The 24,033-nt window shown below is 39.0% G+C and overlaps 1 protein-coding gene across 4 annotated transcripts in view; it reads left to right on the forward strand.

The window, feature by feature from the left end:
- The window catches only part of CTNNA3 (catenin alpha 3), a 1,751,094-nt gene that overhangs the window by 1,255,369 nt on the left and 471,692 nt on the right, over positions 1-24,033 (forward strand). For all 4 annotated transcript variants that reach the window (XM_033940460.1, XM_033940462.1, XM_033940461.1 and 1 more), the window contains one exon: positions 17,964-18,164. In XM_033940460.1, the coding sequence (XP_033796351.1) occupies positions 17,964-18,164 (201 nt within the window). The remainder of the gene's footprint in view (positions 1-17,963; positions 18,165-24,033) is intronic.

The following is a 24,033-nucleotide window of genomic DNA, read 5'->3' on the forward strand; positions in this document are numbered from 1 at the left end:
CTAAAACAAAAACATACAAAAAAAGGAGGAAAGAATTCATTTTGATTAGACCAGCTATATTATAGTTGGGAGTCTTTTTTTTTCACCCCTAAACTTTCCTTGTAAGTGTGCCATTTCAACTATCCACTTTTGGCCCTGTTTTACTAAGGGCTCCTTTTACGAAGGTGCGCTAGCATTTTTAGCGCGTGCGCTAGCCGAAAAACTACCACCTGCTTAAAAGGAGGTGGTAGCAGTTAGCACGCGTGGCATTTTAGCACACACTATTCCACGTGTTAAGGCCCTAACAAACCTTTGTAAAAGGAGCCCTAAGTTGCAGTAAAGGTTTCTACCATGGCCTGGGGCGCTAAATGCTCCGATGCTCATAGGAATTCTATGAGCGGGGAGCAATTTCAGAGTATTTTGCAACCTACCGTTGCTTAGTAAAAGTGGGAGTTTGTTAGAAAGTGTCTCAAGCTCCCTAATTAGGACAGCTGTTAGTGAACTGCAGTGATGTATAAATTTAAAGAGACCTATGATGTTAACTTTACATTTTTATTTTATTTTTTATTTCTGGTTGATCTCCTCCTCCCAATATCACAGACTTAGAAAAATAATGTGTTTGCCTATAATTTCTGAGTATTTCTGTTTCTTTTAAAATTTATTTCTGAACAAGTGAAACTGGTTGTTAATTTTAAAATGTCAATAAATAAAAAAGAAATGTCATTCAGTGCTGGCATTTAAACCACCAGGTTCAACTGATTTTAATATAAAGATTCAGGGGTCCTTTTATCAAGCCGCGCTAGCGGGGTTAGTGCTAACCCCTGCGGCCGGCTAAAAAACTAACGCCTGCTTAATGCAGGCGTTAGTGGGCGGTTTAACGTGCGGTATTACGCATACTTGTTGTGCAAGAAGGGTTGTACTTGTTGTGCAAGGAGGGTTTTTATACATACTGTATATACTGTATGTATATATAATCACTCTTTCTACTACAATCCAAAACAATAACTTTCAAATCCCTGAACTCATGATGAAATTGTGCACAATGTTTAACAACTGGAGCCCCTACATTTTTGCTGATGATATTGCTTTTATGCTCCTTCAATCTGACATTCAGCCTCTAGGAGGTCTGTCCAACATATATCATGCTACAAGGGTATCTCAAGCTATAGAAAACATATTGAGTTCTACATACAGTGTTGTAAATTAACTCATATATCCTCTTATCTATAGGATTAATGAAAACGTTTGTCATTTCCTTAATACCACACAACTGACAAGAGCCAGAAGGGCTCTGTCATTCCTTGATTGAAAAGCCATTGCATTAGCTAAACATGAAGGGCATAATATTTCTTTTAAATTTTTATCTCTACAATCAGCCACTCTTAGGGGGAATTCATCAAATGGCACTAACCACATTAGCATGCACTGAACACTAAGGGCTCCTTTTACTAAGCTGCGATAGCGGTTTTAGCGCGCGCTTAGCGCGTGCAGAATTGCCACATGCGCTAGACCAGTGGTTCCCAACCCTGTCCTGGAGGACCACCTGGCCAATTGGGTTTTCAGGCTAGCCCTAATGAATATGCATGGAGCAGATTTGCATGCCTCTCACTTCCATTATATGCAAATCTCTCTCATGCAAATTCATTACGGCTAGCCTGAAAACCCGATTGGCCTAATGGTCCTCCAGGACAGGGTTGGGAACCACTGCGCTAGACGCTAACGCCAGCATTGAGCTGGTGTTATTTTAGCCATGTAGCGCGGGTTTAGCGTGCAGTAAAATTCTACGCACGCTAAAACCACTATCGCAGCTTAGTAAAAGGAGCCCTAAGAGGGGCATAATCAAAACTTTAAAATGTCCAAAAACCTAAGATGGCACTTGGACATTCTTTTTTTTTTTGTAATTCTTTATTTAAACATAGATAGGAAACAAGAAAAACACAAGGATCCCAATCTTCAGAAAAGTAACAACAAAACAACAATGTCCCACCAAGCACTTGGACATTCTAATAGCAGGGATATCCAAATGCCGATAATCAAAAATTTACTGAACATTCAGCAGCACTTCTAAGCTGCTGTGCATCCAGAGCTCAAAGGGATGTGTTGGGAGGTGTGTTATGGGCAGGAATCGGGCGGGCTTCCACCTGGACATCCTGAAGTAAAGCTTTTCCTGGACATCCTAGGTGGAACTTACATGTCGGGACTTAAATCAAAGTAAAACAGGCCTAAGTGCCCCAAAGGTTACCAAACTGACAAGATGACCACTGGTGAGTTTAAGGCATGACCGCCTGCCCCTTACTTCTCCAGTGGTCATGAATCCCTTCCATCACCTAGAGATGAGGGGGGGGGGGTAGAACAGCACATTGAGGGCTTGCCATCAGCTGATCAAGGCAGAGAAACCCCATCAGCTAGGATGATTTTGGGGATTCCTGCTGGCTCAGCTGATGGGGATTCCCCCTACCATAATCAGCTGGAGCCCTACACCCATCCTCTGACATCCCCGACCCAACCCCTCGACATACCGCCACATTCCTTATCATTCCTGGACCCCCCATATCACCTGACACCCCCAAGATTGGGCAATACTCCCCCATATCACCCAACACACCCTCACCATTCACCACCTCACATGAGGCTACATCCCCCCCAAATCACCATTATGAGCCAATCAGGGCCTTTGGTCCCTCCCACTTTATCCCAAGATGCATTGGGAGTGGGAAGACCCATCCTTCTCAGTGCACGGTCCTGTAAGCTGAAGGGAGAGGGCTTCCTCCTGCTGATTTTGCATCGGAAGGTACTGGGGTGTCGGATGATGTGGAGGGCCATGTTGCCTCATGTTGGCTGGTGTCGGGTGATGTGGGGGTGTTGCCTGATGTTGGGGGTGTCGGGTGATGTGAGAGGTCCAGGAATGTTGGGGGATGTTGGGGAAGTCGGGGGATGTTGGGAGAGGGGTGTAGGGCTCCCGCTGATCCTGGCAGGGGGAATCCCTATCAGCTGAGCTGGAAGGAATCCTCAAAACTGGGGATTTCTCTGCCACGATCAGACAAGGTACTCGGGTACATCTACAAAACTTGCTTTTGTGCAATTTTCATGTGGACATTTTTATTTTTGAAAATAGCCATAAAAGGTAGGCATCCTAGGACCAAAACTTATACCTAGGTCATTTTCTTTAAAAAAAAATCTTTATTCATTTTAATAACCAACATCAAGTGCAACAGTTTATCAAACAGTTTACAAAATAAACAGCACCTAATTCCATCAATTAATATAATAAGTACATATACCTTCCCCCCCCCCCACTCACTCATCAATTCATACAGTATAAAAATAATCAAGAGTAATACAAATGACCAAGATAACCAAATTACAATTTAAAAATAAATTAAGTACATATTTCCCACCCACCCTTCCTGGATGTGTACAATCAGTGGGCAAAACTAACAATCAATCTTTACAAAATTTTGTCAATAGATCCCAAACCTCCTCAAATTTCTTATAATGTCCCAATTGTATTGCACTCATACGTTCAAATTTATAAGTTTGGCACAAGGATTCCCACCAAAAACTATAGTTTAACCTGTCCCAATTTTCCCAATTTTTCAAAATAAGCTGCATGGCAACTCCCATCATGATGAAAAAAAATCTATTATTATTTAAAGTTATGGGACTCTTGGCCATCAAAAACGTACCAAACAGCACTGTATCATATGTCAGTGCCAATGAAACTTCCAATATTTTATTGATTTGACTCCAAATGGATCGCCAAAATTTAAGTCGCCTCACTTCAGGTGGTGTCGCCTGATGGGGGTGTTGCCCGATGTTGGGGGAGTCGAGTGATGTGGGGGAGGTCCAGGAATGTTGGGGGAGTCGGGGGATGTCGGGGGAGGGCTGTAGGGCTCCAGCTGATTCTGGCAGGGGGAATCCCTATCAACTGAGCCAGAAGGAATCCCCAAAACTGGGGATTTCTCTGCCACGATCAGACAAGGTACTCGGGTACGTCTACAAAACTTGCTATTGTGCATTTTTCAAGTGGACATTTTTATTTTTGAAAATGGCCATAAAAGATAGACATCCTAGGACCAAAACTTATACCTAAGACATTTTCAAAAATGACTAATAGTGAATAATCCCCTAATACTGAATAATAGAATATATCCAAAACCTAAACAAGAAAAGTGATTTTAAATGAGCATGAAACCCAGTGTGGCTTTTAAAAACAGATAAATAGAAATACGAATGGTTTTACTTTAATTTATTTGGTTACAAGAAAAAGCACTATGGACTGGGTTCTATATATTGTGCCTAAAATCAAAAGCTTAAGTACAATTCTGTGAATGGCACAATAATTTGCACCAAGATAAACGTCATGCAAAACCTTGCGCCAGAAATTAGGCACGTCTCCCAGGTGGATTGGGGCATTTTTGAAAGTTGGGCATCTCTTGGTGTCCTTAGGTGTTGGTAGACACCAGCATTAGGCACCTCTATTCAGGCCAAGCAGCACCTAAACAGTTTAGGCATCACTAGGCATGATTCTGTCCTAACCCGTGATTGACACATCTAAGCACCTACAAATTAGGTGCATCTCTCAGGCATAAATGCTATAACATTAGCATTCGCATTCCTGTCACCTGCAACTGAAAGCTAATCACCATCAATCAATAATCACACAACTCAGTTTTATTGGAATAAATATTTGGCCGCAGCTTTATTATCTATCTGAATATTATCTTCACTTACAATACAATCTGTGTCCAAAAACCAACAAACCCCCAATGCATATTTCACACATCCCCAGGGAGCTATTCGGTGTCGAAACTAGCTCCCGTTAAGTCTTTAAATTTATAACATTCCCCCAAATATGGCCCATGGTGACGCAAGGCTATGCTTCCCCTCCCCTCCCCCCAAACATGACCCACGGTGACGCAAGGTCATGCTTCCCCTCCCCCCAAACATGATCCACGGTGACGCAAGGCCATGCTTCCCCTTGCAGAGGTATCGCATACGAGTGTTACATTTATTTATTTATTAACTGCTCATCTCCCAGATCCAACTGGGCCAAACCCCATTTTCCGCTCCACCCAAAGCTGCGACCACCTCGCCCCAACCCCATAAGCTCCACCAAATCCACCCAAGTCGACATATAACATGTACTTCCCCCACCCCACCCCACCCCACAACACTAACACAAAACATAACACCAGCACAAATGGGAGGGAGGGAGGGAGAGATAATCTTTTCCTGAAGAGACTACTCTACTGTTCTCCTTTCCTCACAGAATTCACTCCAGCCTGCCACAACATCCAACCAATCACGTGACTGCTCCACCCCATCACCTTAGCAACCTCCCTAATCATTTTTCTTTCTTACAAGCTCTGTCTATTAACCCTTTCTTACTTCCTTTTATAAAATTGTCAATCCTTATTCTACAGACCCTTGATAACCCTTAATCCCCCCCTCCCCCCATCATTCAATAAATATTACCAGCCGGTGACATCAGCTCAGCTAATGTTATATCACACCAGATGAATCTGGTGTTCTTCTTTATATAAATGGAGCTTAAATTTAGACACCATTTATAGAATAGCACTTAAGTAGGGAGGTTTCAGCACCGATTGTTTAGGCATAATATTTAGAATTCATTCTCGTGTGTCTACTTGCAAACATCTTCTTTCCAACATGAAATAAAACAATGTGAAAGCAAGAGAGATATGGGATATTTAACCCATTGGTATTTAAACTTCATAATTACATATCGATGATCTACTTTTATTGTACTAGTTTAGATAGTGACAAAAATGTATTTATTTTACAATTTCCTTTAAGAATTCAATACAAATCTAATTTTGGAACTGAACTATTTAATATTTTCCCTTAAAACATTAGATCCAATTTTCAAGTCAGATTGAGATTGATTACCCTTATCTGGAAATGTAAAGATCCAGTGTGAGCCCCTGGCTTATTTCCTGATACTCGGTTTGCAGCATGAACAGATGTGATTACAAAATCTTTTCAGGCAGCAAAACTGATAGCCTTAAAACTATTTAAAAAAAATTGTGTGTGAGAGAGACACAGATTCTGAGTTGGTTAAACAATGCATTATATTTCCAGCCAAGTTGTTACATAAGCTTGTCAGTTATTTTCTTTTAGGCTTGCAAGTGTCTTGTCTATTTAGATTCAGTAGGCATTTTCCAGTTTCTGGAGCTGAAATGGAATTTGAACTTGAATCCATTGGGCTACACTCAACTACATTAACCACTAGGATACTTTTTAGACCTTATGTGGTTTGTGAGTATGGGGTGAGGGAATGGGACAGGCTAAAGTGTTTGGTTGTATATGTAAGGGTATATGTGTGGGGTATATGGGGGTTTGGGGACAGGGGAATATGTGAGAAAGATTGGTAAAGGGAAATTGTGTGTGTACTGGGTATATATGGTAGAGGGGATAAGAGTGAGTTGCATTGAGCAGGATACATGGGATGTATGTGGGTGGGTAGAGTAAGAGGATAGGTATATGTGGGTGCATGAGTGGTCAGGTAAAGGACTGAGTATAATTAGCTATGAGGGGGAGGAGAGTATAGAATATGTGCCTCTTGGCATATTTTCATTTTTGGCCCCCCTTCTCCCTTGCACTCAAATCTTCAACATCCTACACTCTCTTGCACTATCCACCATCTCATCCCCACATTTTTTTTCTCTTCTGCTCTTCTCTAGACATCTTCCCTCTGCCTTCCTTTTCCTGTCCCTTCTTTTTCCCCTTTCCCTTTCTTTCTAGCCCCTGTAATTCATTCCCTCTACCCTTCTCTCATGCCTTCTTCACTCTTCCTCTTTTCCCTTCACCCTTATACTGTACTCTCCCCTGATCTCCTCCTCTATTCTCCATTTACCATGCACATCTTCTGCTACTCTTTCCTCTCTTGCTTTCGTCTCCCTCTCCATCTTTTCCCTCAGATTTTTTTCCCTTCCAACTTCTAACTTTATCTGCACTTCCTATTGAAGAAGAATTGAGCAGGGCTTGAAGAAGATTGGCAGAGCCTGTTGGTGAGGACCTTATGTCCTGATTGTTCACTTCCTTTGCTAGGATGGATTGTGTTCACACAGGCAGGCTCTACCAATCTTCATTTCAGCAGTGACCTTTCTTGTTCTTCCCAGAAGCTCCTCCTCCTTTTTGCAGCTACTGCAGCCTTTCTTTTTATCATCAGCTGGTAGTGGATGGACTCCCCATGCCTCTTCACTGGCAACCTCTACTCTTTCTCTTTACCTCTATCATGGTCTCTTTGCTTTCTTTTGCTGGTAAGAGACGAGGTTCTTGCTGGCAAACTTTGCCAATATTTACCATGGCTTCAGTCCTTTCGTTCATTCCTTTGCCATCAGGACTTGAAGTCCTTGCTGGCAGACATTATCATTCTTCCCTTTATCAATTTCTCTGCCAGTGAAAATTGTGATTCCTACCTGCAGGCTACATTTATTTTCTGCCCACGGGCAGCTGCTGCTCTCTTGGCCACCACTGCCATAGTCTCTCTATGGGCATTCTGCTAGCATACTCCTCTCTTTGCTTAGACATGCTCTGCATTCTATTAGCAGAGAATGGGGTTCCAGCCAGCAGGTCCTATTTGTGTCAGTGTTGCAGGGGTTACCTTTATTAGAATGTATAGATCTAAGTTCATTGAACAGACAGATGGACAGTTGCTCCTCCCCAACAGTCACTATTGTTTGGTGAAGCACACCCAAAATCTCAATAGCTTGTGGGGGGGTTGGGGATTGTGGTATGGGATAAATTCCAGTTGGGGGTCTGTGATTAGAGGGTAGGGGCCTTGGGTGGCATTATTGACTTTCAGCAGCCCTTTTAAGCTGTGGACCTGAAGCATTGGTTCACAGCTTTGCAGCCCGACAGTACGGGAACTGTAAAACAATCCCATCATTTTGCTGGGATTATTTTTCCTGCTATAACCCTGCTTTTGTTGTTTATTGCAAGCTGTGTTATAGAAACTACATAGTAATGAGGTGTTTTGCATGCATTTCATGCTTTGTATCTCGCTATTATATACCCCATAGTAACCTAAATATGCATGTGTTCTGGCAACAAAACCAAGCAAGGAATACAGTGGGACAGGACAAAAAGCTTTCCACCAGGGCCAGCTGGATAAAATCAAATATATTTTATTTCAGTCCAGAAAAGCATACCGTAAACGAAGACCCTGTATGCTTTTCAGGACTGGAATAAAATATCTTTGATTTTATCCAGCTGGCTATGGTGGAAAGCTTTTTGTCCTGTCCCACTGTATTCCTTGCATGCACTTCGTTTGTGGTCCTTCTTCCTGTTGGACTCTTTGTGACATCTGGCAACAAAACCTGCATTAGAGTCCTTTACTTGCATTAAGGGACAAATAATGTGTTTTTGCCATAATGTAGCTTGATAGTTACGGTAACTCCCTAATTCTGGAAGTTAGGACAAATATTTTAATATCAGCTCTATTATAATCACTCCTACCTTAAAATGGATTTGGGTAAAAATCATATTAAATAAACTAAATACAGTGCATGCAAAGGCCTAAATGTATCTGTTCAAATTTTCTAATTTTTATCAAACTGAACTCCCCTGTCTTCTATTAACCCTTCATAAGCAGCATCATTCCACTCAATAGCCATCAGACATCCACCCTTCCAACTTCCCTTTTCTTCTTCAGTCTCCACTCTGATCACTTTTCTGCTTGAAATACTGGTAGGTGAAATTCTGCCTAGTGATAACATTCCATTGTTATCAGATGGAATGCTATAATCAGAAAGCATCACAATGCTATAATCAGAAAGCTACCAGGTCCCTCCTGTTAGTAAGACAATGAATCCAGAATTATAAACTGTACTTCTCACATTCTAGAAGCTTCTTGGGAGGAAATAGGTTTCATTAGAAGACTTCTTCATGTTACTAATCACCCTTGGGAGTTTCAGGAGGTTTCAGGTTTAATGGCTAACACAAGGAGCGAGAGTGCTGATAGAGGGAATCAGATGGTTTGTTTAACTGTGCTATTGATATCACCAATTGAGCCAATTGCAAAGAATCACAATGTACTATCATTCCATTTAGTGGTAATGTGATCCTCAAAAAATGCCATGCATGGGAATTGATAGTAGAACTATATAGAAAACAAATATAATTAGACACAAAAATCCATTTAAGTTTATTTACATTTGAATTGCAAGTTGGAAATGTTGAATTTGAACAAACCTGAAATAGCAGAGAGGAATGAACAGTAAATATTTTTAATGTGTTTTCTTTCCTGCCTGTAGTGTTATCTGCTTACATGTTCCAACAATCTGTGGTGGTTTGCAACTTTGCCAGATGTTGCCTTGGCAGTTTATGATTGGTACACTGAGGGTAGGAGAGCTGAATCAGGATGCCAGAGCAATCCTCAGTAAATCCAAAGGACCACCTCAGTTGCTGCATATTATATGCAGGTGCCAGTGCAATGGGGTTTTGCCTTTCTCTGTGACAGAGTGTACAAACAATCACAGAAATTCAGACTCTTAAACAGAAACCTGCTTTGCTGTCTGTGGATAATAGATAATGTTTAATCTGACCCAACATTTTTATTCCCAATTAGTTTAAATGATGTACGAAAAGACTTAGGGCTCCTTTTACGAAGCCGCGTTAGCGGCTTTATCGCACGCAACTTTTTATCAAGCGCTAACCCCTGCACCAGCTGTAAAACTACCGCCTGCTCAAGAGGAGGCGGTAGCAGCTAGCGTGGCCGGCAGTTTAGCGCGTGCTATTACACGCATTAAACCGCTAACGCGGCTTCGTAAAAGGAGCCCTTAGGGGCTTGGGTTGTTTTTTTTTTTTCCATTTAACTATTCCTCTATTCTTATTTGATATTCAGGATCTGTAAAGTAGAGGGCATATTTTATTCTTGGTTTTTTGTTGGGTTTTTTTCAATTGAACCGAACATATTTGGAGAAAGCCAGAAATCTCAAAAGCTTTGTTCTTGTGAAAAGATTGAATATGCTTGTACCAGAATGCTATCAATGCAGCCAAGGTATCATACTATTCTGACTCTATTAAGACCAGTGATGTCTTAGCCCTAGAACTCTTTTTTTTGATTACTGAAAAGCTCTAAACACATGTGGGAAGGCTATTAGGTCTCCATTTAATGCCCCAGCAGTTAATGTCCTGGATAAAATTATAGTACCTATGAAAGCATTTACTTACATGCTATAGAAATTTAAAGAGAAGAAAAAGAGAAAAGATTATATAATAAATTCAATATTATAGATGCACAAAAAGGTACAACATAAGAGAAAACTTCAAAATCAAAGCAGAAATAAAATAAATATAAAAAGGAAAGAAAATTAAAAAGTAAAACCCAGTCATTCTCAGTCAGCTTCTAGTTCCTTGTCCCTAATCAAGTCAGATCTGCCTGGACCAGTACCATGAAAACAGCTCATCCGCCTCAATTTCTTTTATCCTGAAGGAAACAAACCTTGCAGTTCCTCCAGTCCACTCCAAGAAGGCAGAACAAAGTGGAGTGGACTGCCCTCTCATGGGACCCTAGAAGAAGTATAGGAGCTGGATACAAGTGAAGGCTCTGGGGTAGAAATTGGGCGCAAAAGGCACACTCCGTACTACTAGGACAACACCGCCGTAACGCTAGTTTCACCAGCCCTTCAATGATTTTAGTTCTCTCCTCTGTAGCCCAAAAGATCCAAACGTCACAAGTCCCATTTGGGTGGAAAGGGGCAAGGCCCATTGTAATCAGCAGCCTCCGCAGTGCAGCCAAGCAGTGAATGAGTCAGCCATCCAGCAGATGGAAGGGAGCAGAGACACAAACGGAACTTAACATACCAGGAAGGTAGTTGGGCTGCCTTCCATGGCCTGAATATTGGCCCTAATGACTTTGGGTCATTTTGGTCTTTAGCAGCCAATACCTGAGAATCACTCAAAATTACTAAGAATTTTGCTCAGTTTGGCTATTAAAATTATTTAGCAAAATTGGGAAGACACATCAATAGTGGAATATATAACTTGGTGGAACACTGTCTGTTTAACTGCCAAATATGAGTATCTTGCTGTAGTAAAATCCAATGCTTTATATAAATTTAATAAAACATGGGAGCCACTGGAATCCTATAGCCATGCGTCTTATAAATCATAGCTAATGAAAAAGACAGGTTAAAGCCTCCTGTAATGTGGACTTGGTGGAGATTTCGTTGATTTTGATTAATCATGATATTTTTATGTTCTTGTTCTTTTGTTGTAATTCTACTTTCATAAATTCTGAATATAGAATTGTAATTTGAAAATATTAATTAAAAAAAACACCCCATAATGATTATGATTTGTCTGAATAATATGCACATCCATACTGTCCTTTTGTTGTATTTATGATACTATCAATGATCATTATTTTAATTGTTAATTTGCTGTTTTTATAGTTCTGTTTGTCTTGTTTTTTGTTATTCATACATATGGTCTAATTTATATTGAATTGTGATTCATAGATGTATGATTTATTTTAAATACCAATAAAAATTTATTGAACATTAAATACAACATACACAATTTGATTTGTTTTATTTGTTAAATATCAGTAATAAATAATGATAGTGGTCACAAACTTTTGGCCATGAAAGTAGGAAACCACCAACTTTGTCATTTAGTTTAGATCTTAGAGGTAGAGTTCTAAACTGATTCACTTCTTGATGCCTGAACTTTTTCTGTATTATGGAACTCATCCAAGTCTCCATAATATACCTGTATCTCAAGAATCTGTTTTGTCCTCTATCCTCTTCAGTCTATTCTTGAGTTTTGTATCAAATGTATTTCAGTCCCTGGGCATTAGCAGATAAGGATGGGCTGTTGTTTTGGAAAAACATGGAAATTCCATGTCACATATCGTTAACAAATGAAAATGAGCAGAAAAAGACTTGGCATTTCATGATTTTTTTCATTTCTCATTTTGAAAGAATGTGTACTCTTTTCCTGATAGCACACCCATTTAAATCATCATGCATGCACAAACTACTACACATATATGAATAATGCAGGAAAAAGAGTATGCCATCTTTGCAAATAATACTTCTTCAAAAGTTTGTGCATTCAATAATTTTGCTCTTGTAATGACAAAATGGCCAGCAAATGAAAAGAAATAAAATGAACATTCCCAGAAACAACGTAAGGCAAGATACAAAATGAACATTTGCTGGCTACTCATCCCTAGTGGCAGATAGAATTTTACTGATGATCTTCAATTAAATGCATATGGTTTATGGCTAATTGGTTTTAATGTTGCTTTTCCTAGGATCATAGCGAAGCAGGTTACAATTCAAATACATTTTACAAGGAAGTGAACACCATATAAAATAGGAAGATGAAATAAGTGGTGAGAAAGAGCAGGACAGTATCGTTAGGGCAAATAAATAGATCCATAAGTAAAAGTGTCCACACAGAGAAGCATTTTCAGTATGCACCTGAATTGGAATCTTTTGCCAAAAATGTCTAGTTCACAGCCATAATTGAACCAGAAAAAGTCTAAATTTTTGATTTAGTTATGGCTTTGAGCTAGACATTTTCTAGTGGAATATGTCATCTGTAAGTACGATTTGTGAGAAAAACAAGCCATATGAACATCTGTCTGGCTGCATTCTTAGCAAACTGGCCATACAGACATCCTAGCAGTGGAGAGAGGAAGTCTAATTGTCAGTGAAGCGAATGGCACATAAAGGGACTCTGATACAAATTCCACCTAAACCCCATTCATATTGTAAGATCAGCCATCCAGAAACAGAGAAAACCTACAGTACCTAAAGGTCCACCACTACAATAACCCTTAGGCTTACAGGTAACATATATATATTTAGGTACAGCAAATATTTCTATGTTCCAGGAGGGTTCACATATTACTACTGAAATGAAAGTGTTTGTTTATTTATTTAAAACATTTATATCCCTTATATTCAAAGAACTATACCGATTGCATAAAAACATTCATAAAAGTTACATAAACAGGACAAAAAACACATTCCATAATACAATCTGTGCTTCATCATACAGCATAAGAAACGGTAAAACAATTCTACATTTTTAAACCCGAGAAGGCCCTTTGAAAAAAGTAGGCCTTCAAATTCTTATAAAAAGATACGAATGACGAGATCTGTCAGACACTGTCTGGGAAAGCATTCCATAATTGCGGGCCTACCACATTAAAGATACAGGAATGATTCATTGCTTTTGTTATCAATCATATTAATGGAATGACTAATAATTGCTGTGATTGAGAGGCTACTACTTTTGGTAAAATTTGATGTATGACCTTATGTACAAGAACCAAAATCTTGCTGCTGCTTTCTTAGGAATGGCCATAATATCTAGAGCTGTCATAGACCCTGGTATCTACTGTCATTGTCACATCTTCAGGGGTGGGAGGGGGGTCAGTGACCAGTAGATAATTAAGGGTAATCATGCCTTCATCTCTCCAGTGGTCAGATGGACAGTTATAGCACTTTTTCAGACTTACCCCTCCTTTTACAAAACAGTAGCACGTTTTTTTAGCACCAGCCGTGGCGGTAACAGCTCCAGCTCTAGTAGGAATTCTATGAGTATCAGAGCTGTTACCGCCATGGTCTACTCAAAAACCATGTTACAGTTTTGTAAAAGGTGGGGTTAGTTATGACTGAAACAGATTTGGATAAAACATACTTCTTTTCTGTACTGAACCTTTTATTCTGTTCCATTATAGCAGAAAAACACACTTCCAACACTTCCCTTTTCTATTAGTGAACAATGTCCCAGTTTTGCCTTTACAAAACTCACATTTTAGACATTTTAATGGGGGGGAAAATCCATCTACCATTTTGTACTACCTTTGAGATATTTTTCTCTTTTGAAAATGAGCACCATAGCTTTCATCCCTGAAGAATGTAATATATTACAATTGCTTATTACTTTTGCATGAAAGTAATCATTGTAATTACTCATTATTTTTAAAAGTAATATATTACTTTAATAACCTATTACTGTCCCAAACTGGATACAAACATTCTGACCTTTTAAACAGTCAACTTCAATTTTTTTTTTTTAAAGGAGTCTAAAATTATTGCTTAGGTTTCATTTAAAGAGATTCTGTTAATTTGTTAAAATGAAAATGTCATCACTAACATTTGTTAATAACCCTGGAGCAGGGTTAACAACTGCCCAGACTTACAACCAGATCTCCTACCAGCGTCAAGTGGGGCAAGAACAATCTTCTTACGCTCCGAACCATGAAAGCCACAATTAAAAATGGCTGATGCAAGTTCCCACAGCAGTCTCGTGAGGCCACAGGAACTTGTGGCTGCAATTTTTGATCACAGCTTTCATGGGGCAAAAGCGTAGGAAGATCACTCCTGACCCATTTCACCGCTAGACCGTCAAGGCTTTAAGGTAAGCTGTGGAAGGCCTGGGAGGGGTCCAGGGCTTAAGGCTGTGGAGGCAGGAATGATCTACAGACACTCCTCACTTAATGACCAATTCGCTTAAAGACCTAGTAATATGAATGGAACTTGGTCGTTAAGTGAGGAATAGCTGCATTTTATTTCTTGTTGAGTTGCTGAAGTTCTGTTCCTTCATCTTTTGTACAAATACTATTGCTCCATTGTCAATAAACGTCAATTAATACACTTACCTAATACAAAGCCACGGAAGTGACTGCTGCTATGGTAATTGCTCCGACAATTTAATGGGCATTTAATGGGCATTGGAGCATTTGCCCCATGGTAGCTGCTACTGCAGCTTTGTAAAAGGAGAGGCGACAGTGGAGTACACAGTGGTCATAACTTTTAAATTCTCATTACAAAGAGAAAACTAAACTAAAAGCCATTGCAAAGATTTGAGCCAAATCACTTAGCACTACCCAGAGCTTGCCTTCAAGTCACCATCTACAAGTAATTGTCCACAACACATGATTCACTGGATAGGATCACACGCAAAAAAAAAAAAATTATTACTCCCTTATTGGAACTTGACAGGTTATGAGTCAAATTTTGGTTTAGGCTTTCTTTATAGTCTAAATAACACTGAGAAAGTCTCAGACTTAGCTGTATTTTAACCCTCCTATATTGTGTCCTCCACAGATCTAATTAAAATAAGCCCTGAAGGTCTGGTTTTCAGTAAATTAGTCACATCTAAGTGCTCAAAATGACTCCCAAATCACAAATCATGATTTTTGAATCACAGAGTGAAATAGCAAAAACTTAAAAGAACAATAGATCAAAAGTCAGGAGGTTCACGGGTAATGATCCATGGAGTACAGATTTTGGATTTGCAGAGCTGTGTTATGAAAGCTAAAGAAACAAATCATTATCACCATCATCTCATTCAAGGTGACAGACTGCCTGGCTATAAATTTTTGATGGCTGCTCTGTATGATGGCTTTCAAATGGAAAGGTATTTTACTATCTCCCAATTACAGCTGGATAAATTGAGGCACAGAGCTAACTTGAAAAGGTTCATTCTTCAGGTACAGAGAGACAAAGTATAACATGGCTTTATGACCCAGAGCTAACCCATGCTCCTTTCCTATTTGCATGCTGGTCTCAGAGAGCAAATCTCCTGCTGAAGTTTAAGTTTGGTTTATTTATTTCCATTTATATTATTTGCTGGAAGTACACTGGAAAGACCAGTCTGCGTACGCTTGCTTAATTCTGAAACACTTCTGACTGCTTCAATTGTCAAAATATTGCCTTTGCCCCCCCCCCACACTCCTTTTTTTATCAAGTTACGCTAGAGGTTTCTAGCGTGGGCTGGCACAGTAAATGCTCCAATGCTCAGAGAATTCCTATGAGTGTTGGAGCGCTTACCTCGCCAGCCCACGTTAAAAACCTCTAGCGCAATTTGATAAGAGGGGGGGGTTATTTTTTTGTTCTTCATTAACCTTGCTCTTTTAGAAACTTTGCAATAGTCTTTACTTTATTTAATTCTTTTAAATTGTTGAACAATGTGCCTATTTAGGGGTCAATATTCAGCTGTCATAGTTCAGTGTTTTGTTGATCGCGGTTGGCATTATACCTTGAAATTCAATGCTGGGACAAGCCCGCACTTTGGCATTCAGTTTCAGGTTTGTGGAACCGTTTAAAACGTAACCAGTTGAATGCAACATTTAGCACTTAACTGTCTGAACAGCTGCATAAAGATGGAACTGACTTTTTTGCAGTGCTGTTTAGGCAGTTGCCCTGGCGGTCTTAAGTACCGAAGATTGAAACTTAACTGGCTAATTGTTGACTCCGTCCTGGAAAGCCCGCAAAATAACCAGTTTTGCATTGAGCACTAGGTCCATATTCTATAAGCAGCGTCTTAATTTAGGTGCTCAATTTTATGTGGTAAAGCTGTTTAAAAATGAGTAAAAATATAGTTTAAAAGCAAGAATGTAGGTGCCTAGGTGTGCCTACAGGACTGGCACCTTGGCACCTAGATCGTGTTTATGGGAAATTACCTTAGGTGTCCTTCCACGCCTCTGTAGATGAGATTCATATCAAACCTAGGCACCAGAAATGTAGGCCTCAAGAACTCTGGCTTACATTTCCGGTGCCTATGTTTGAGGTAGCTGCGATTCAACAAATGGCGCTGCTGCGTGATTTGTGATCGGCAGCCATTTCATACTGGTGATGTATGTAGAATCTGGCCCTAATTTCTGTAGTGTTTCTCCAAGTAGATCATATTATCAAATTAGATCTGGGGCAAAGTTTGGGTGTGGATTGAGTTAGGTTCTGGTAATTTAGGCCAAGAAAACCCTGATTTAATATACTGGTGCCTAAGTTGTTCACACCTACCAGTGCCTAAGTTAAGGTGCCACTAGGGGTGATTCTACAAATGGCACTTTTAATTGACATGTTTTTCTAGGTGCTTATTGAATTAGACACCAATTATAGAATCTGGCCCTTGCTCAACAGATTTTAAACTTTCCTTTTAGTATTCTCACTATGAAATCATTGATGATGAGAATACTAAGAGGAAATTTTAAGACAATCATTGTATATACTGGTATTTGTCAACATTTGCTTATTTCTGATCTAAGGCCGCGTTAGGGTTTTTAATTGCAGGCCATTGTGGTAAAAGCTCTGACGCTCATAGAATTCCTATGAGCATCAGAACTTTTACTGCAGCGGCCGGCAATAAAACAAACTTCAGCATGGCTTGATAAAAGGGGGGCTAAGTTAGTCCAATAAAAAATAGTTAACCTTTATTCTTTTTGTTTTGTTTAACTTCTATTTATTTTTATATATTATCTTAAATAGTGCACTAACACGACTACCAGACCATTTCACTCAACATTATAAAACATTTTGAGTCAAAGCCCTTGAGTAATTGGGGAGAATGATGCTTTGAAATTTTGCAACAGCTTACAACCATGACCTGACACAGAGATAAGCCACATTAGGCTATTCTATTGCTGGCCGTGGTGGTATTAGCTCCGACGCTCATAGGAATTCTATGAGCGTTAGAGCTAATAGAGCCACAGCCAGTGATTTAAAAAAGCCTACCGCGGCATCGTAAAAGGGCATCATAATTCTTTGAAAAGATCTTTTGCACAAACTAATGATGGTGGCTAAGTACCTAAATATTGTTTTAAATATGCATGTATAGAAAACCATATATAAAACCATATATAGAAAAATTGGAACTTATGATTATAACATAAAAGCAATAGATGAGAGTGCTGTGTTCAGCACCAATGAGGTTCCTACTTTTCTTGGGCGTTACATATTGCTCTTTATATTATGGTCCTACCGTACTAAAAAAAGGATGAAAAATAGTCCTATGAATTATCATTATGAGTCTACAAATTTTTTTCAAATTATTTGCCATTATAAAACAGACATGAAATATGCTCTTTTTTGGACCTATCATATATCTATAAGCGCCCTAATAAAATGACCCTCCCCCTCCCAATATTTATGTATCTTACATTTAATTTAAATGTGAAGAAAAGAATAACATAAAACATTTGTTTTTTTTTACAGAAAGCCACATTCTCGAGGACGTTAACAAGTGCATCATAGCTTTACGAGAACAGGATGTTGATAGGTTGGATCAAGCAGCTGGTGCCATTCGTGGGCGGGCTACAAGAGTGGCCCATATAGTTTCTGGAGAGATGGACAATTATGAATCAGGTGCCTATACCAGGAGAGTAAAGAAGCATGTTCAGTACCTTACAGAGTCTGGTAAGTTAAATCTGTATTTTCTATTTTAATGCTATACAAACTATCAATTTATAGTACAGTAAGTTTATATTATTTAATATAGCATGGAAGGAAGGAAAATTAAATGAGCTACAGATATAATATTCCCCAAAATTAAAAATATTAAAAAATAAATGTCTTTGTGTGTAACCACATAAATGTCTTTATGTGTACATGGGAGTGGCATGGGTAGGTCAGGGCATTCTAAAGAAATGAGCACAGTTTTGTAGAATACCTTAGATATTCATGCTAGAATACACACCAAGTTTCAGCTTGTATAAGTCCTTTTGCCCAAAGTTGGGCACAGACTTCAGCGTCCAATAGTATTGTATGAAGAGCTTTCATCCCATAATGTCCTTTTTAGAATAGTGCTGGACGCTGACTCTTTTCTGTCACCAAATATGACTCTAAAAGTGTATATGTAGTTGATTCTTACTGGGGATGACATGGATATTTTGGTTCTACCTGCTAGCCTCAGTGTGCCGGAAGGTTCTCAAGATCTTATTTCTGATCAGGTATCTTTCTTAAAAACCTTCACCAAAGAAAAAGATAAAATTACCATGATAAAGCAAATGAGGGGGTGTGAAAAGTGCTCAGCCCAACCAATCAACTTCCTAAATTCTGAGCATTATTTTGCCACTTTAGCTGAAAAAAGTGTTATCTTATTTTGTTAACTGTCAATTTGACGTCGTTTCAGTTCATTGATTGAACCATATCCACGTCATTCTTTTCTTGGTTGGGCTGAAAACCTTTCAGCACCCCCTCGTATTATCTAAAGACCTTTCATGTTTGTGGTATGAAATTGCAGCTTTTTTCGTGATGTTGCTTGGGCAACACAATTAAGGAGACGGGTTTTTCTTGTCTTGAAGCTGGAGATTTTTTTCTGTAAAATGTTCCATGCATGTGACTTTTAAAGGCAATCAATATGGGCCTCTTTTACAAAGCCACGGTAGCGATGTTATCACTGCAAATGCACTGATGCCAATAGGAATTGAATGGACTTTGGTGAATTTACTGCAGCAGCATCACTACTGTGGCTTTGTAAAAGGGGCCCTATATTTTTCTAGGTTTGGCACAATTAGATAAATTTCTTATTGATTAGTAACTGAAGATAATCGGGGTTTAATAGAATGATAATGACTTATGGCATCTGGCAATCAGCCCAAAAAAAGCTAGCTCGCATTCGATAAAATACAGAATACAGCAATTTCGCTGATTTTTAAATTAGACCACATAATGCCTTATTGCAGGGAGCTGCATTGTTTCCCCATATGAGCTAGAATGCAGTTTAAGTTCGGTTGCCTATGTTACAAAATAATATCTGGCATGGCTCCAGCCTATTTAGTTGATCAATGTGCTTTCCCCATCATAGACATTCTACTTGGATAGCTTCCCTTTTTGATTTTCAATCACCCAAAAGGTTGCCACTATAAAAAATATTATAATCAACTACAGTACTCCCCCAAAATTCATGGGTGTTCCGTTTCAGGAACCTCCGCAAATTTCAAAAAACTGTGAATATGGTCTTTAGGCAGGGGAGACAGGCGAGGGCAGCTGGAGAGGCAGGAGAGGGCAGCCGGAGCGCCGGCGATTGAAGGAAATCATTCGCAGTATGCTCCGACCACCTCTTCCTGTACTAAAGTCGGGCCTCACCAATCAGGAGCTGCTTTGACATGTAGCTCCTGATTGGTGAGTCCCGACTTTAGTACAGGAAGAGGTGGTCGGAGCATACAGCGAGTGATTTCCTTCACTCGCCGGCGCTCCGGCTGCCCTCTCCAGCTGCCCTATCCTGCCTCCCCTGCTGGTAATCCACGGTCGGAAAATACCACGAATGACTGGGGCCGTGAACCGCCGACTGCATATGTGCGGGGGAGCACTGTACTGTCATTTCAAGCAGCTACTTGGGATACTGATTTTTGTCAATTATTCTTTACATCTACTCTACATTATATCAAAATTTTAAGAAACTATTAAAGACTTAGGGGGTCTTTTACTAACCCCCTCTTTTTACAAAGGTACGTTAGCTGTTTTAGCACACGCTAAGCGCACGTGTATATTTAGTACATGCTAAAACGCGTAGCGCACCTTAATAAAAGACCCCCTTATTTATTTCAGAAAATTTTTCAAAGATTGAAAATGTATTTCATTCTGTATTGCAGAAGTATTATACTTTTATTAAACCACATAGATCTTACGGGTAATGCGGTATACAAATGTTATATTATGTTATGTAAGAAGATTAATCTAAGTTGTCCTTTGTATTTTTTTCCTTTTCTGTTTTGTCCATATTTTTTCTCCTCACCAATGTGGCTGGTGGTGATATTGGAACGGGTTTTTCTTTCTTTTCTTTAATATTGAGAATGATTTTGATCATTTTTAAAGCTGTTTCTAATTGTTTTTAATGGACAATATTATTTTTTTAAAAATGAATGATGAATAGTTTTTTTAAATTAGTATACTAGATGCAATAATCTTCCTAGGAAAAAACGATTTATAGATATATTTGGTGAATAGGATAAAGGAGAGTTTCTGAGATTTAAAAGAATTAATGTGTTGTTCTTTCTTGGGATATTTTTGTTGTTGCTGTTGCAGTTCACAAGCCAGACAGAGGGGAGAAGTTATCAACAAGAGCTACTGTTAAATCAAGCTATTTTACTACACATCAGGATAGCACAAGGTCCCATTTAGGGCTCCTTTTACGAAGACGCATTAGCATCTTTATCGCACATGACTTTCTACCACGCGCTAACCCCCGCGCTAGCCGATAAACTACCGCCTGCTCAAGAGGAGGCGGTAGCGGCTAGCGTGGCCGGCAGTTTAGCGCACGCTATTACGCGCGTTAAACCACTAACGCGGCTTTGTACAAGGAGCCCTTAATGCAATCAGACTTGGTGCTAAAATAATTCAACAGTAGCCCACATTGAAATCTCCCGCCCACCCGGGTCATGGGATTCTGGGTTGGTTCAAGATTTGAATCCAAAGGCATTTGCATCTATCAAGTTGACCTGGTAACTGGATTTCAGTTAAGCCAAAAGTGATATGCTCATTATTGTTACACAGGAAAATGTCTAATATAATATTTGGATTTCACAGCTATCCCCCAGCTCCATCAGTCGTGGAACAGGAGTAATTTCCATGGCTAGAGTGAATATATATTTATAAGTGTGACAATTTTTGTTATATATCAGGCATATACTGTAGATTTGAATAAATTCTGCTTTGGAAAAGAAGCAAAATTCTAATAACGTTTTATTCAATCTGTAGAGACCTCAACATTGAACAGAAAACAAATCCCATGAAATACAAATCAACCTCTAATTAGATAAAAAGTGTTTCCCAGAGAATACGTATCACTCCCCCCCCCCCACGCACTCATTTTGTTTTAAATTTAGAGTACATTTAGCGAAAAGTCAATCTCTAGATCTGTGGAAGCATTACCGTATACAATATACTCATATAGCCTATATTACCTCTGAATTTTTCATGAAAATTCTGAAATGGCTTTTAAGAATCATGTCCTTGGTTATATGCATTGAAAGAGAAAGATTTAAGATGTTATTTTGGTTCTCTATTGTGCTGGAGAAAGCAAGAGATTTAGACTAACCTGCCTAGTAGCAAGGCACACATTCACTTTACACTTTTTTCTTTTTTTTAAGAACATTTATAAGGACAATAAACATAAAATACTCCTGTGTAAAACTGAGTGCATAATGAAGATGCAGAAAAATTTTATTCAGCAACAAATATATCAAAGGAAATCAAGATCTAATGACATGTATTCATCCTGTTTCTTTTTCTTGTATATTACTACCTTACATTTATACAGAAAACAAAGTATTATCTATCTAGTTATTAAAAATCAACTTAGCCAGCAAAACTAACAAAGATATGAGGAAAGAGTTCACATTAAAACAGATTGGAATCTCAAGACTTTCCTATTATAGAATAATCTTCTGAAAGGTTCAATATGATGCAAATAGAGTCACAAATAGCATTTTAAACTTTATTAGAACAATAGCATAACATATGAGTCAGTGTACCAATTACAAATTGTTTCTTATCACAATTTTTGATGTTATAACTGGAATATGCATAGTTTTGAGTGCCACAAAATAAAAGAATCATGTTTTCTCAAAAACACCTCCTAAGACTTTGTAAAAGCACAGCTACTTACCTGTAACAGGTATTATCCAAGGACGGCAGAAAGATATTCTCAGATGTGGGTGATATCATCCACAGAACCCGGCACAGAGTGCAAAAGACTGTCCATACTATGCATGCGCATATGCCTTCCTGCCCGCTGCCTGCTTGTGGGATCATCAGTTCAGTAACAAGCTAAGAAACCAAGAAGGGGAAGTGGGCGGGTTGTGAGAATATCTGCCTACTGTCCTTGGATAACACCTGTTACAGGTAAGTAACTGTGCTTTATCCCAGGACAAGCTGGCAGCATATTCTCACATGTGGAGACTCCCCAGCTAACAAGTAAGGTTGGAGGGAAATTGGTTTCTAATTAGAGATTAAACTCTGGAGAACTTTGTGGCCAAACTGAGAATCTTGTCTGGAATGATTTTCCAAAAGGTTGTGGGGTCATGAATGTATGAACTGAGGACCAGGAGACTGCTTTACAGATGTCCTCAATAAGAGTGGAGCATAGGTGGGCTACTGAAGTTGCCAGGGCTCGCACCTTATGTGCGGTAACACAACTCTCTAGCGTTAGACCAGCTTGAGCATACAAGAATGAGATACAGTCTGCTATCCAAGTGGAGATAGTCCTCTTGGTTACAGGAGTTCCCAGCTTTTTTGGGCCAAATGACAGAAAGAGCAGAGTAGAAGTTCTGTGAGGCTTGGTTCTATGCAGGTGTATGTGCTGGGCATAGAGGCTTGTCCCACACTATCAAGTGCACACCTGGCCACAGTATTCATGTAGCATGTCATCGGCACAAAAATGTCCATTTCACCATATTTATTTATTTATTTAAAAATTGATATACCACATAAATACTATGCGGTTTACAAAATTACATGCATACATATTAAAAATACTAAAACATGTTTCGACAAAACAAAAACAATAAAACATTAACAGTCGCATTATTAAAACCTTTCTTTCAAATTCATCCAACAAGATGGAAAGACAAATCCCATAAAAACATTTACAGGACGGTAAGGCTTCAGCAGCAAATAGCATTAGCACATGAAGGCATTAACAAATAATTGTGTTTTCAACATTTTCTTAAAATTCAGTCTCCCATCACAAAATCGCAAAATACCAGGGAGCGCATTCCAAAGCTTGGCACCTGCTACAGACAGCATTCTTGCCCCAATCTTAATATGAGAGACTAACATCTTACCCTCCAAATTTAACTTCATGCTATTTTCAGATCTCAAACATTTTCTGGGTTGATAGATATCAAAAAACTCCTTTAGTGCCCTTGGGGAAACGTGATATAAGGTTTGCTATATGATTTAGAACAGGCCCTATGACCTAAATAAGCAACCAATACCCTGTTTTAAGAAGTATTTTATTGCCTTTTCATTAATAAATTTTTCACGTTCATACTTGTAATTATTCCACTTTCATACTTGTAATTGTTTGTTGTTAGTTTTGTATTTTTAAAAGTCTGAGCTAAAAAAGAAGAGCTTAAAAAGAAGAACAGGTTGTGTTCCAGCAAATCCTGTTCTAAAATATTAGCAGAACTTCAGATGGCTCAACTGGGACACATAAATTCTGATATAGACATCCTTTATAAAATGCCATGCTAAAATGTCCTCAATTCTAGTTTTGGATCCATGAGGGTCAAAATAGAAAACCAAGGACCCAATATTCAGCCCTTGACAATCGGTGTTTTGC

Source organism: Geotrypetes seraphini, chromosome 4 (assembly GCF_902459505.1).
Source record: "Geotrypetes seraphini chromosome 4, aGeoSer1.1, whole genome shotgun sequence".
In the NCBI taxonomy this organism is placed as follows: domain Eukaryota; kingdom Metazoa; phylum Chordata; class Amphibia; order Gymnophiona; family Dermophiidae; genus Geotrypetes; species Geotrypetes seraphini.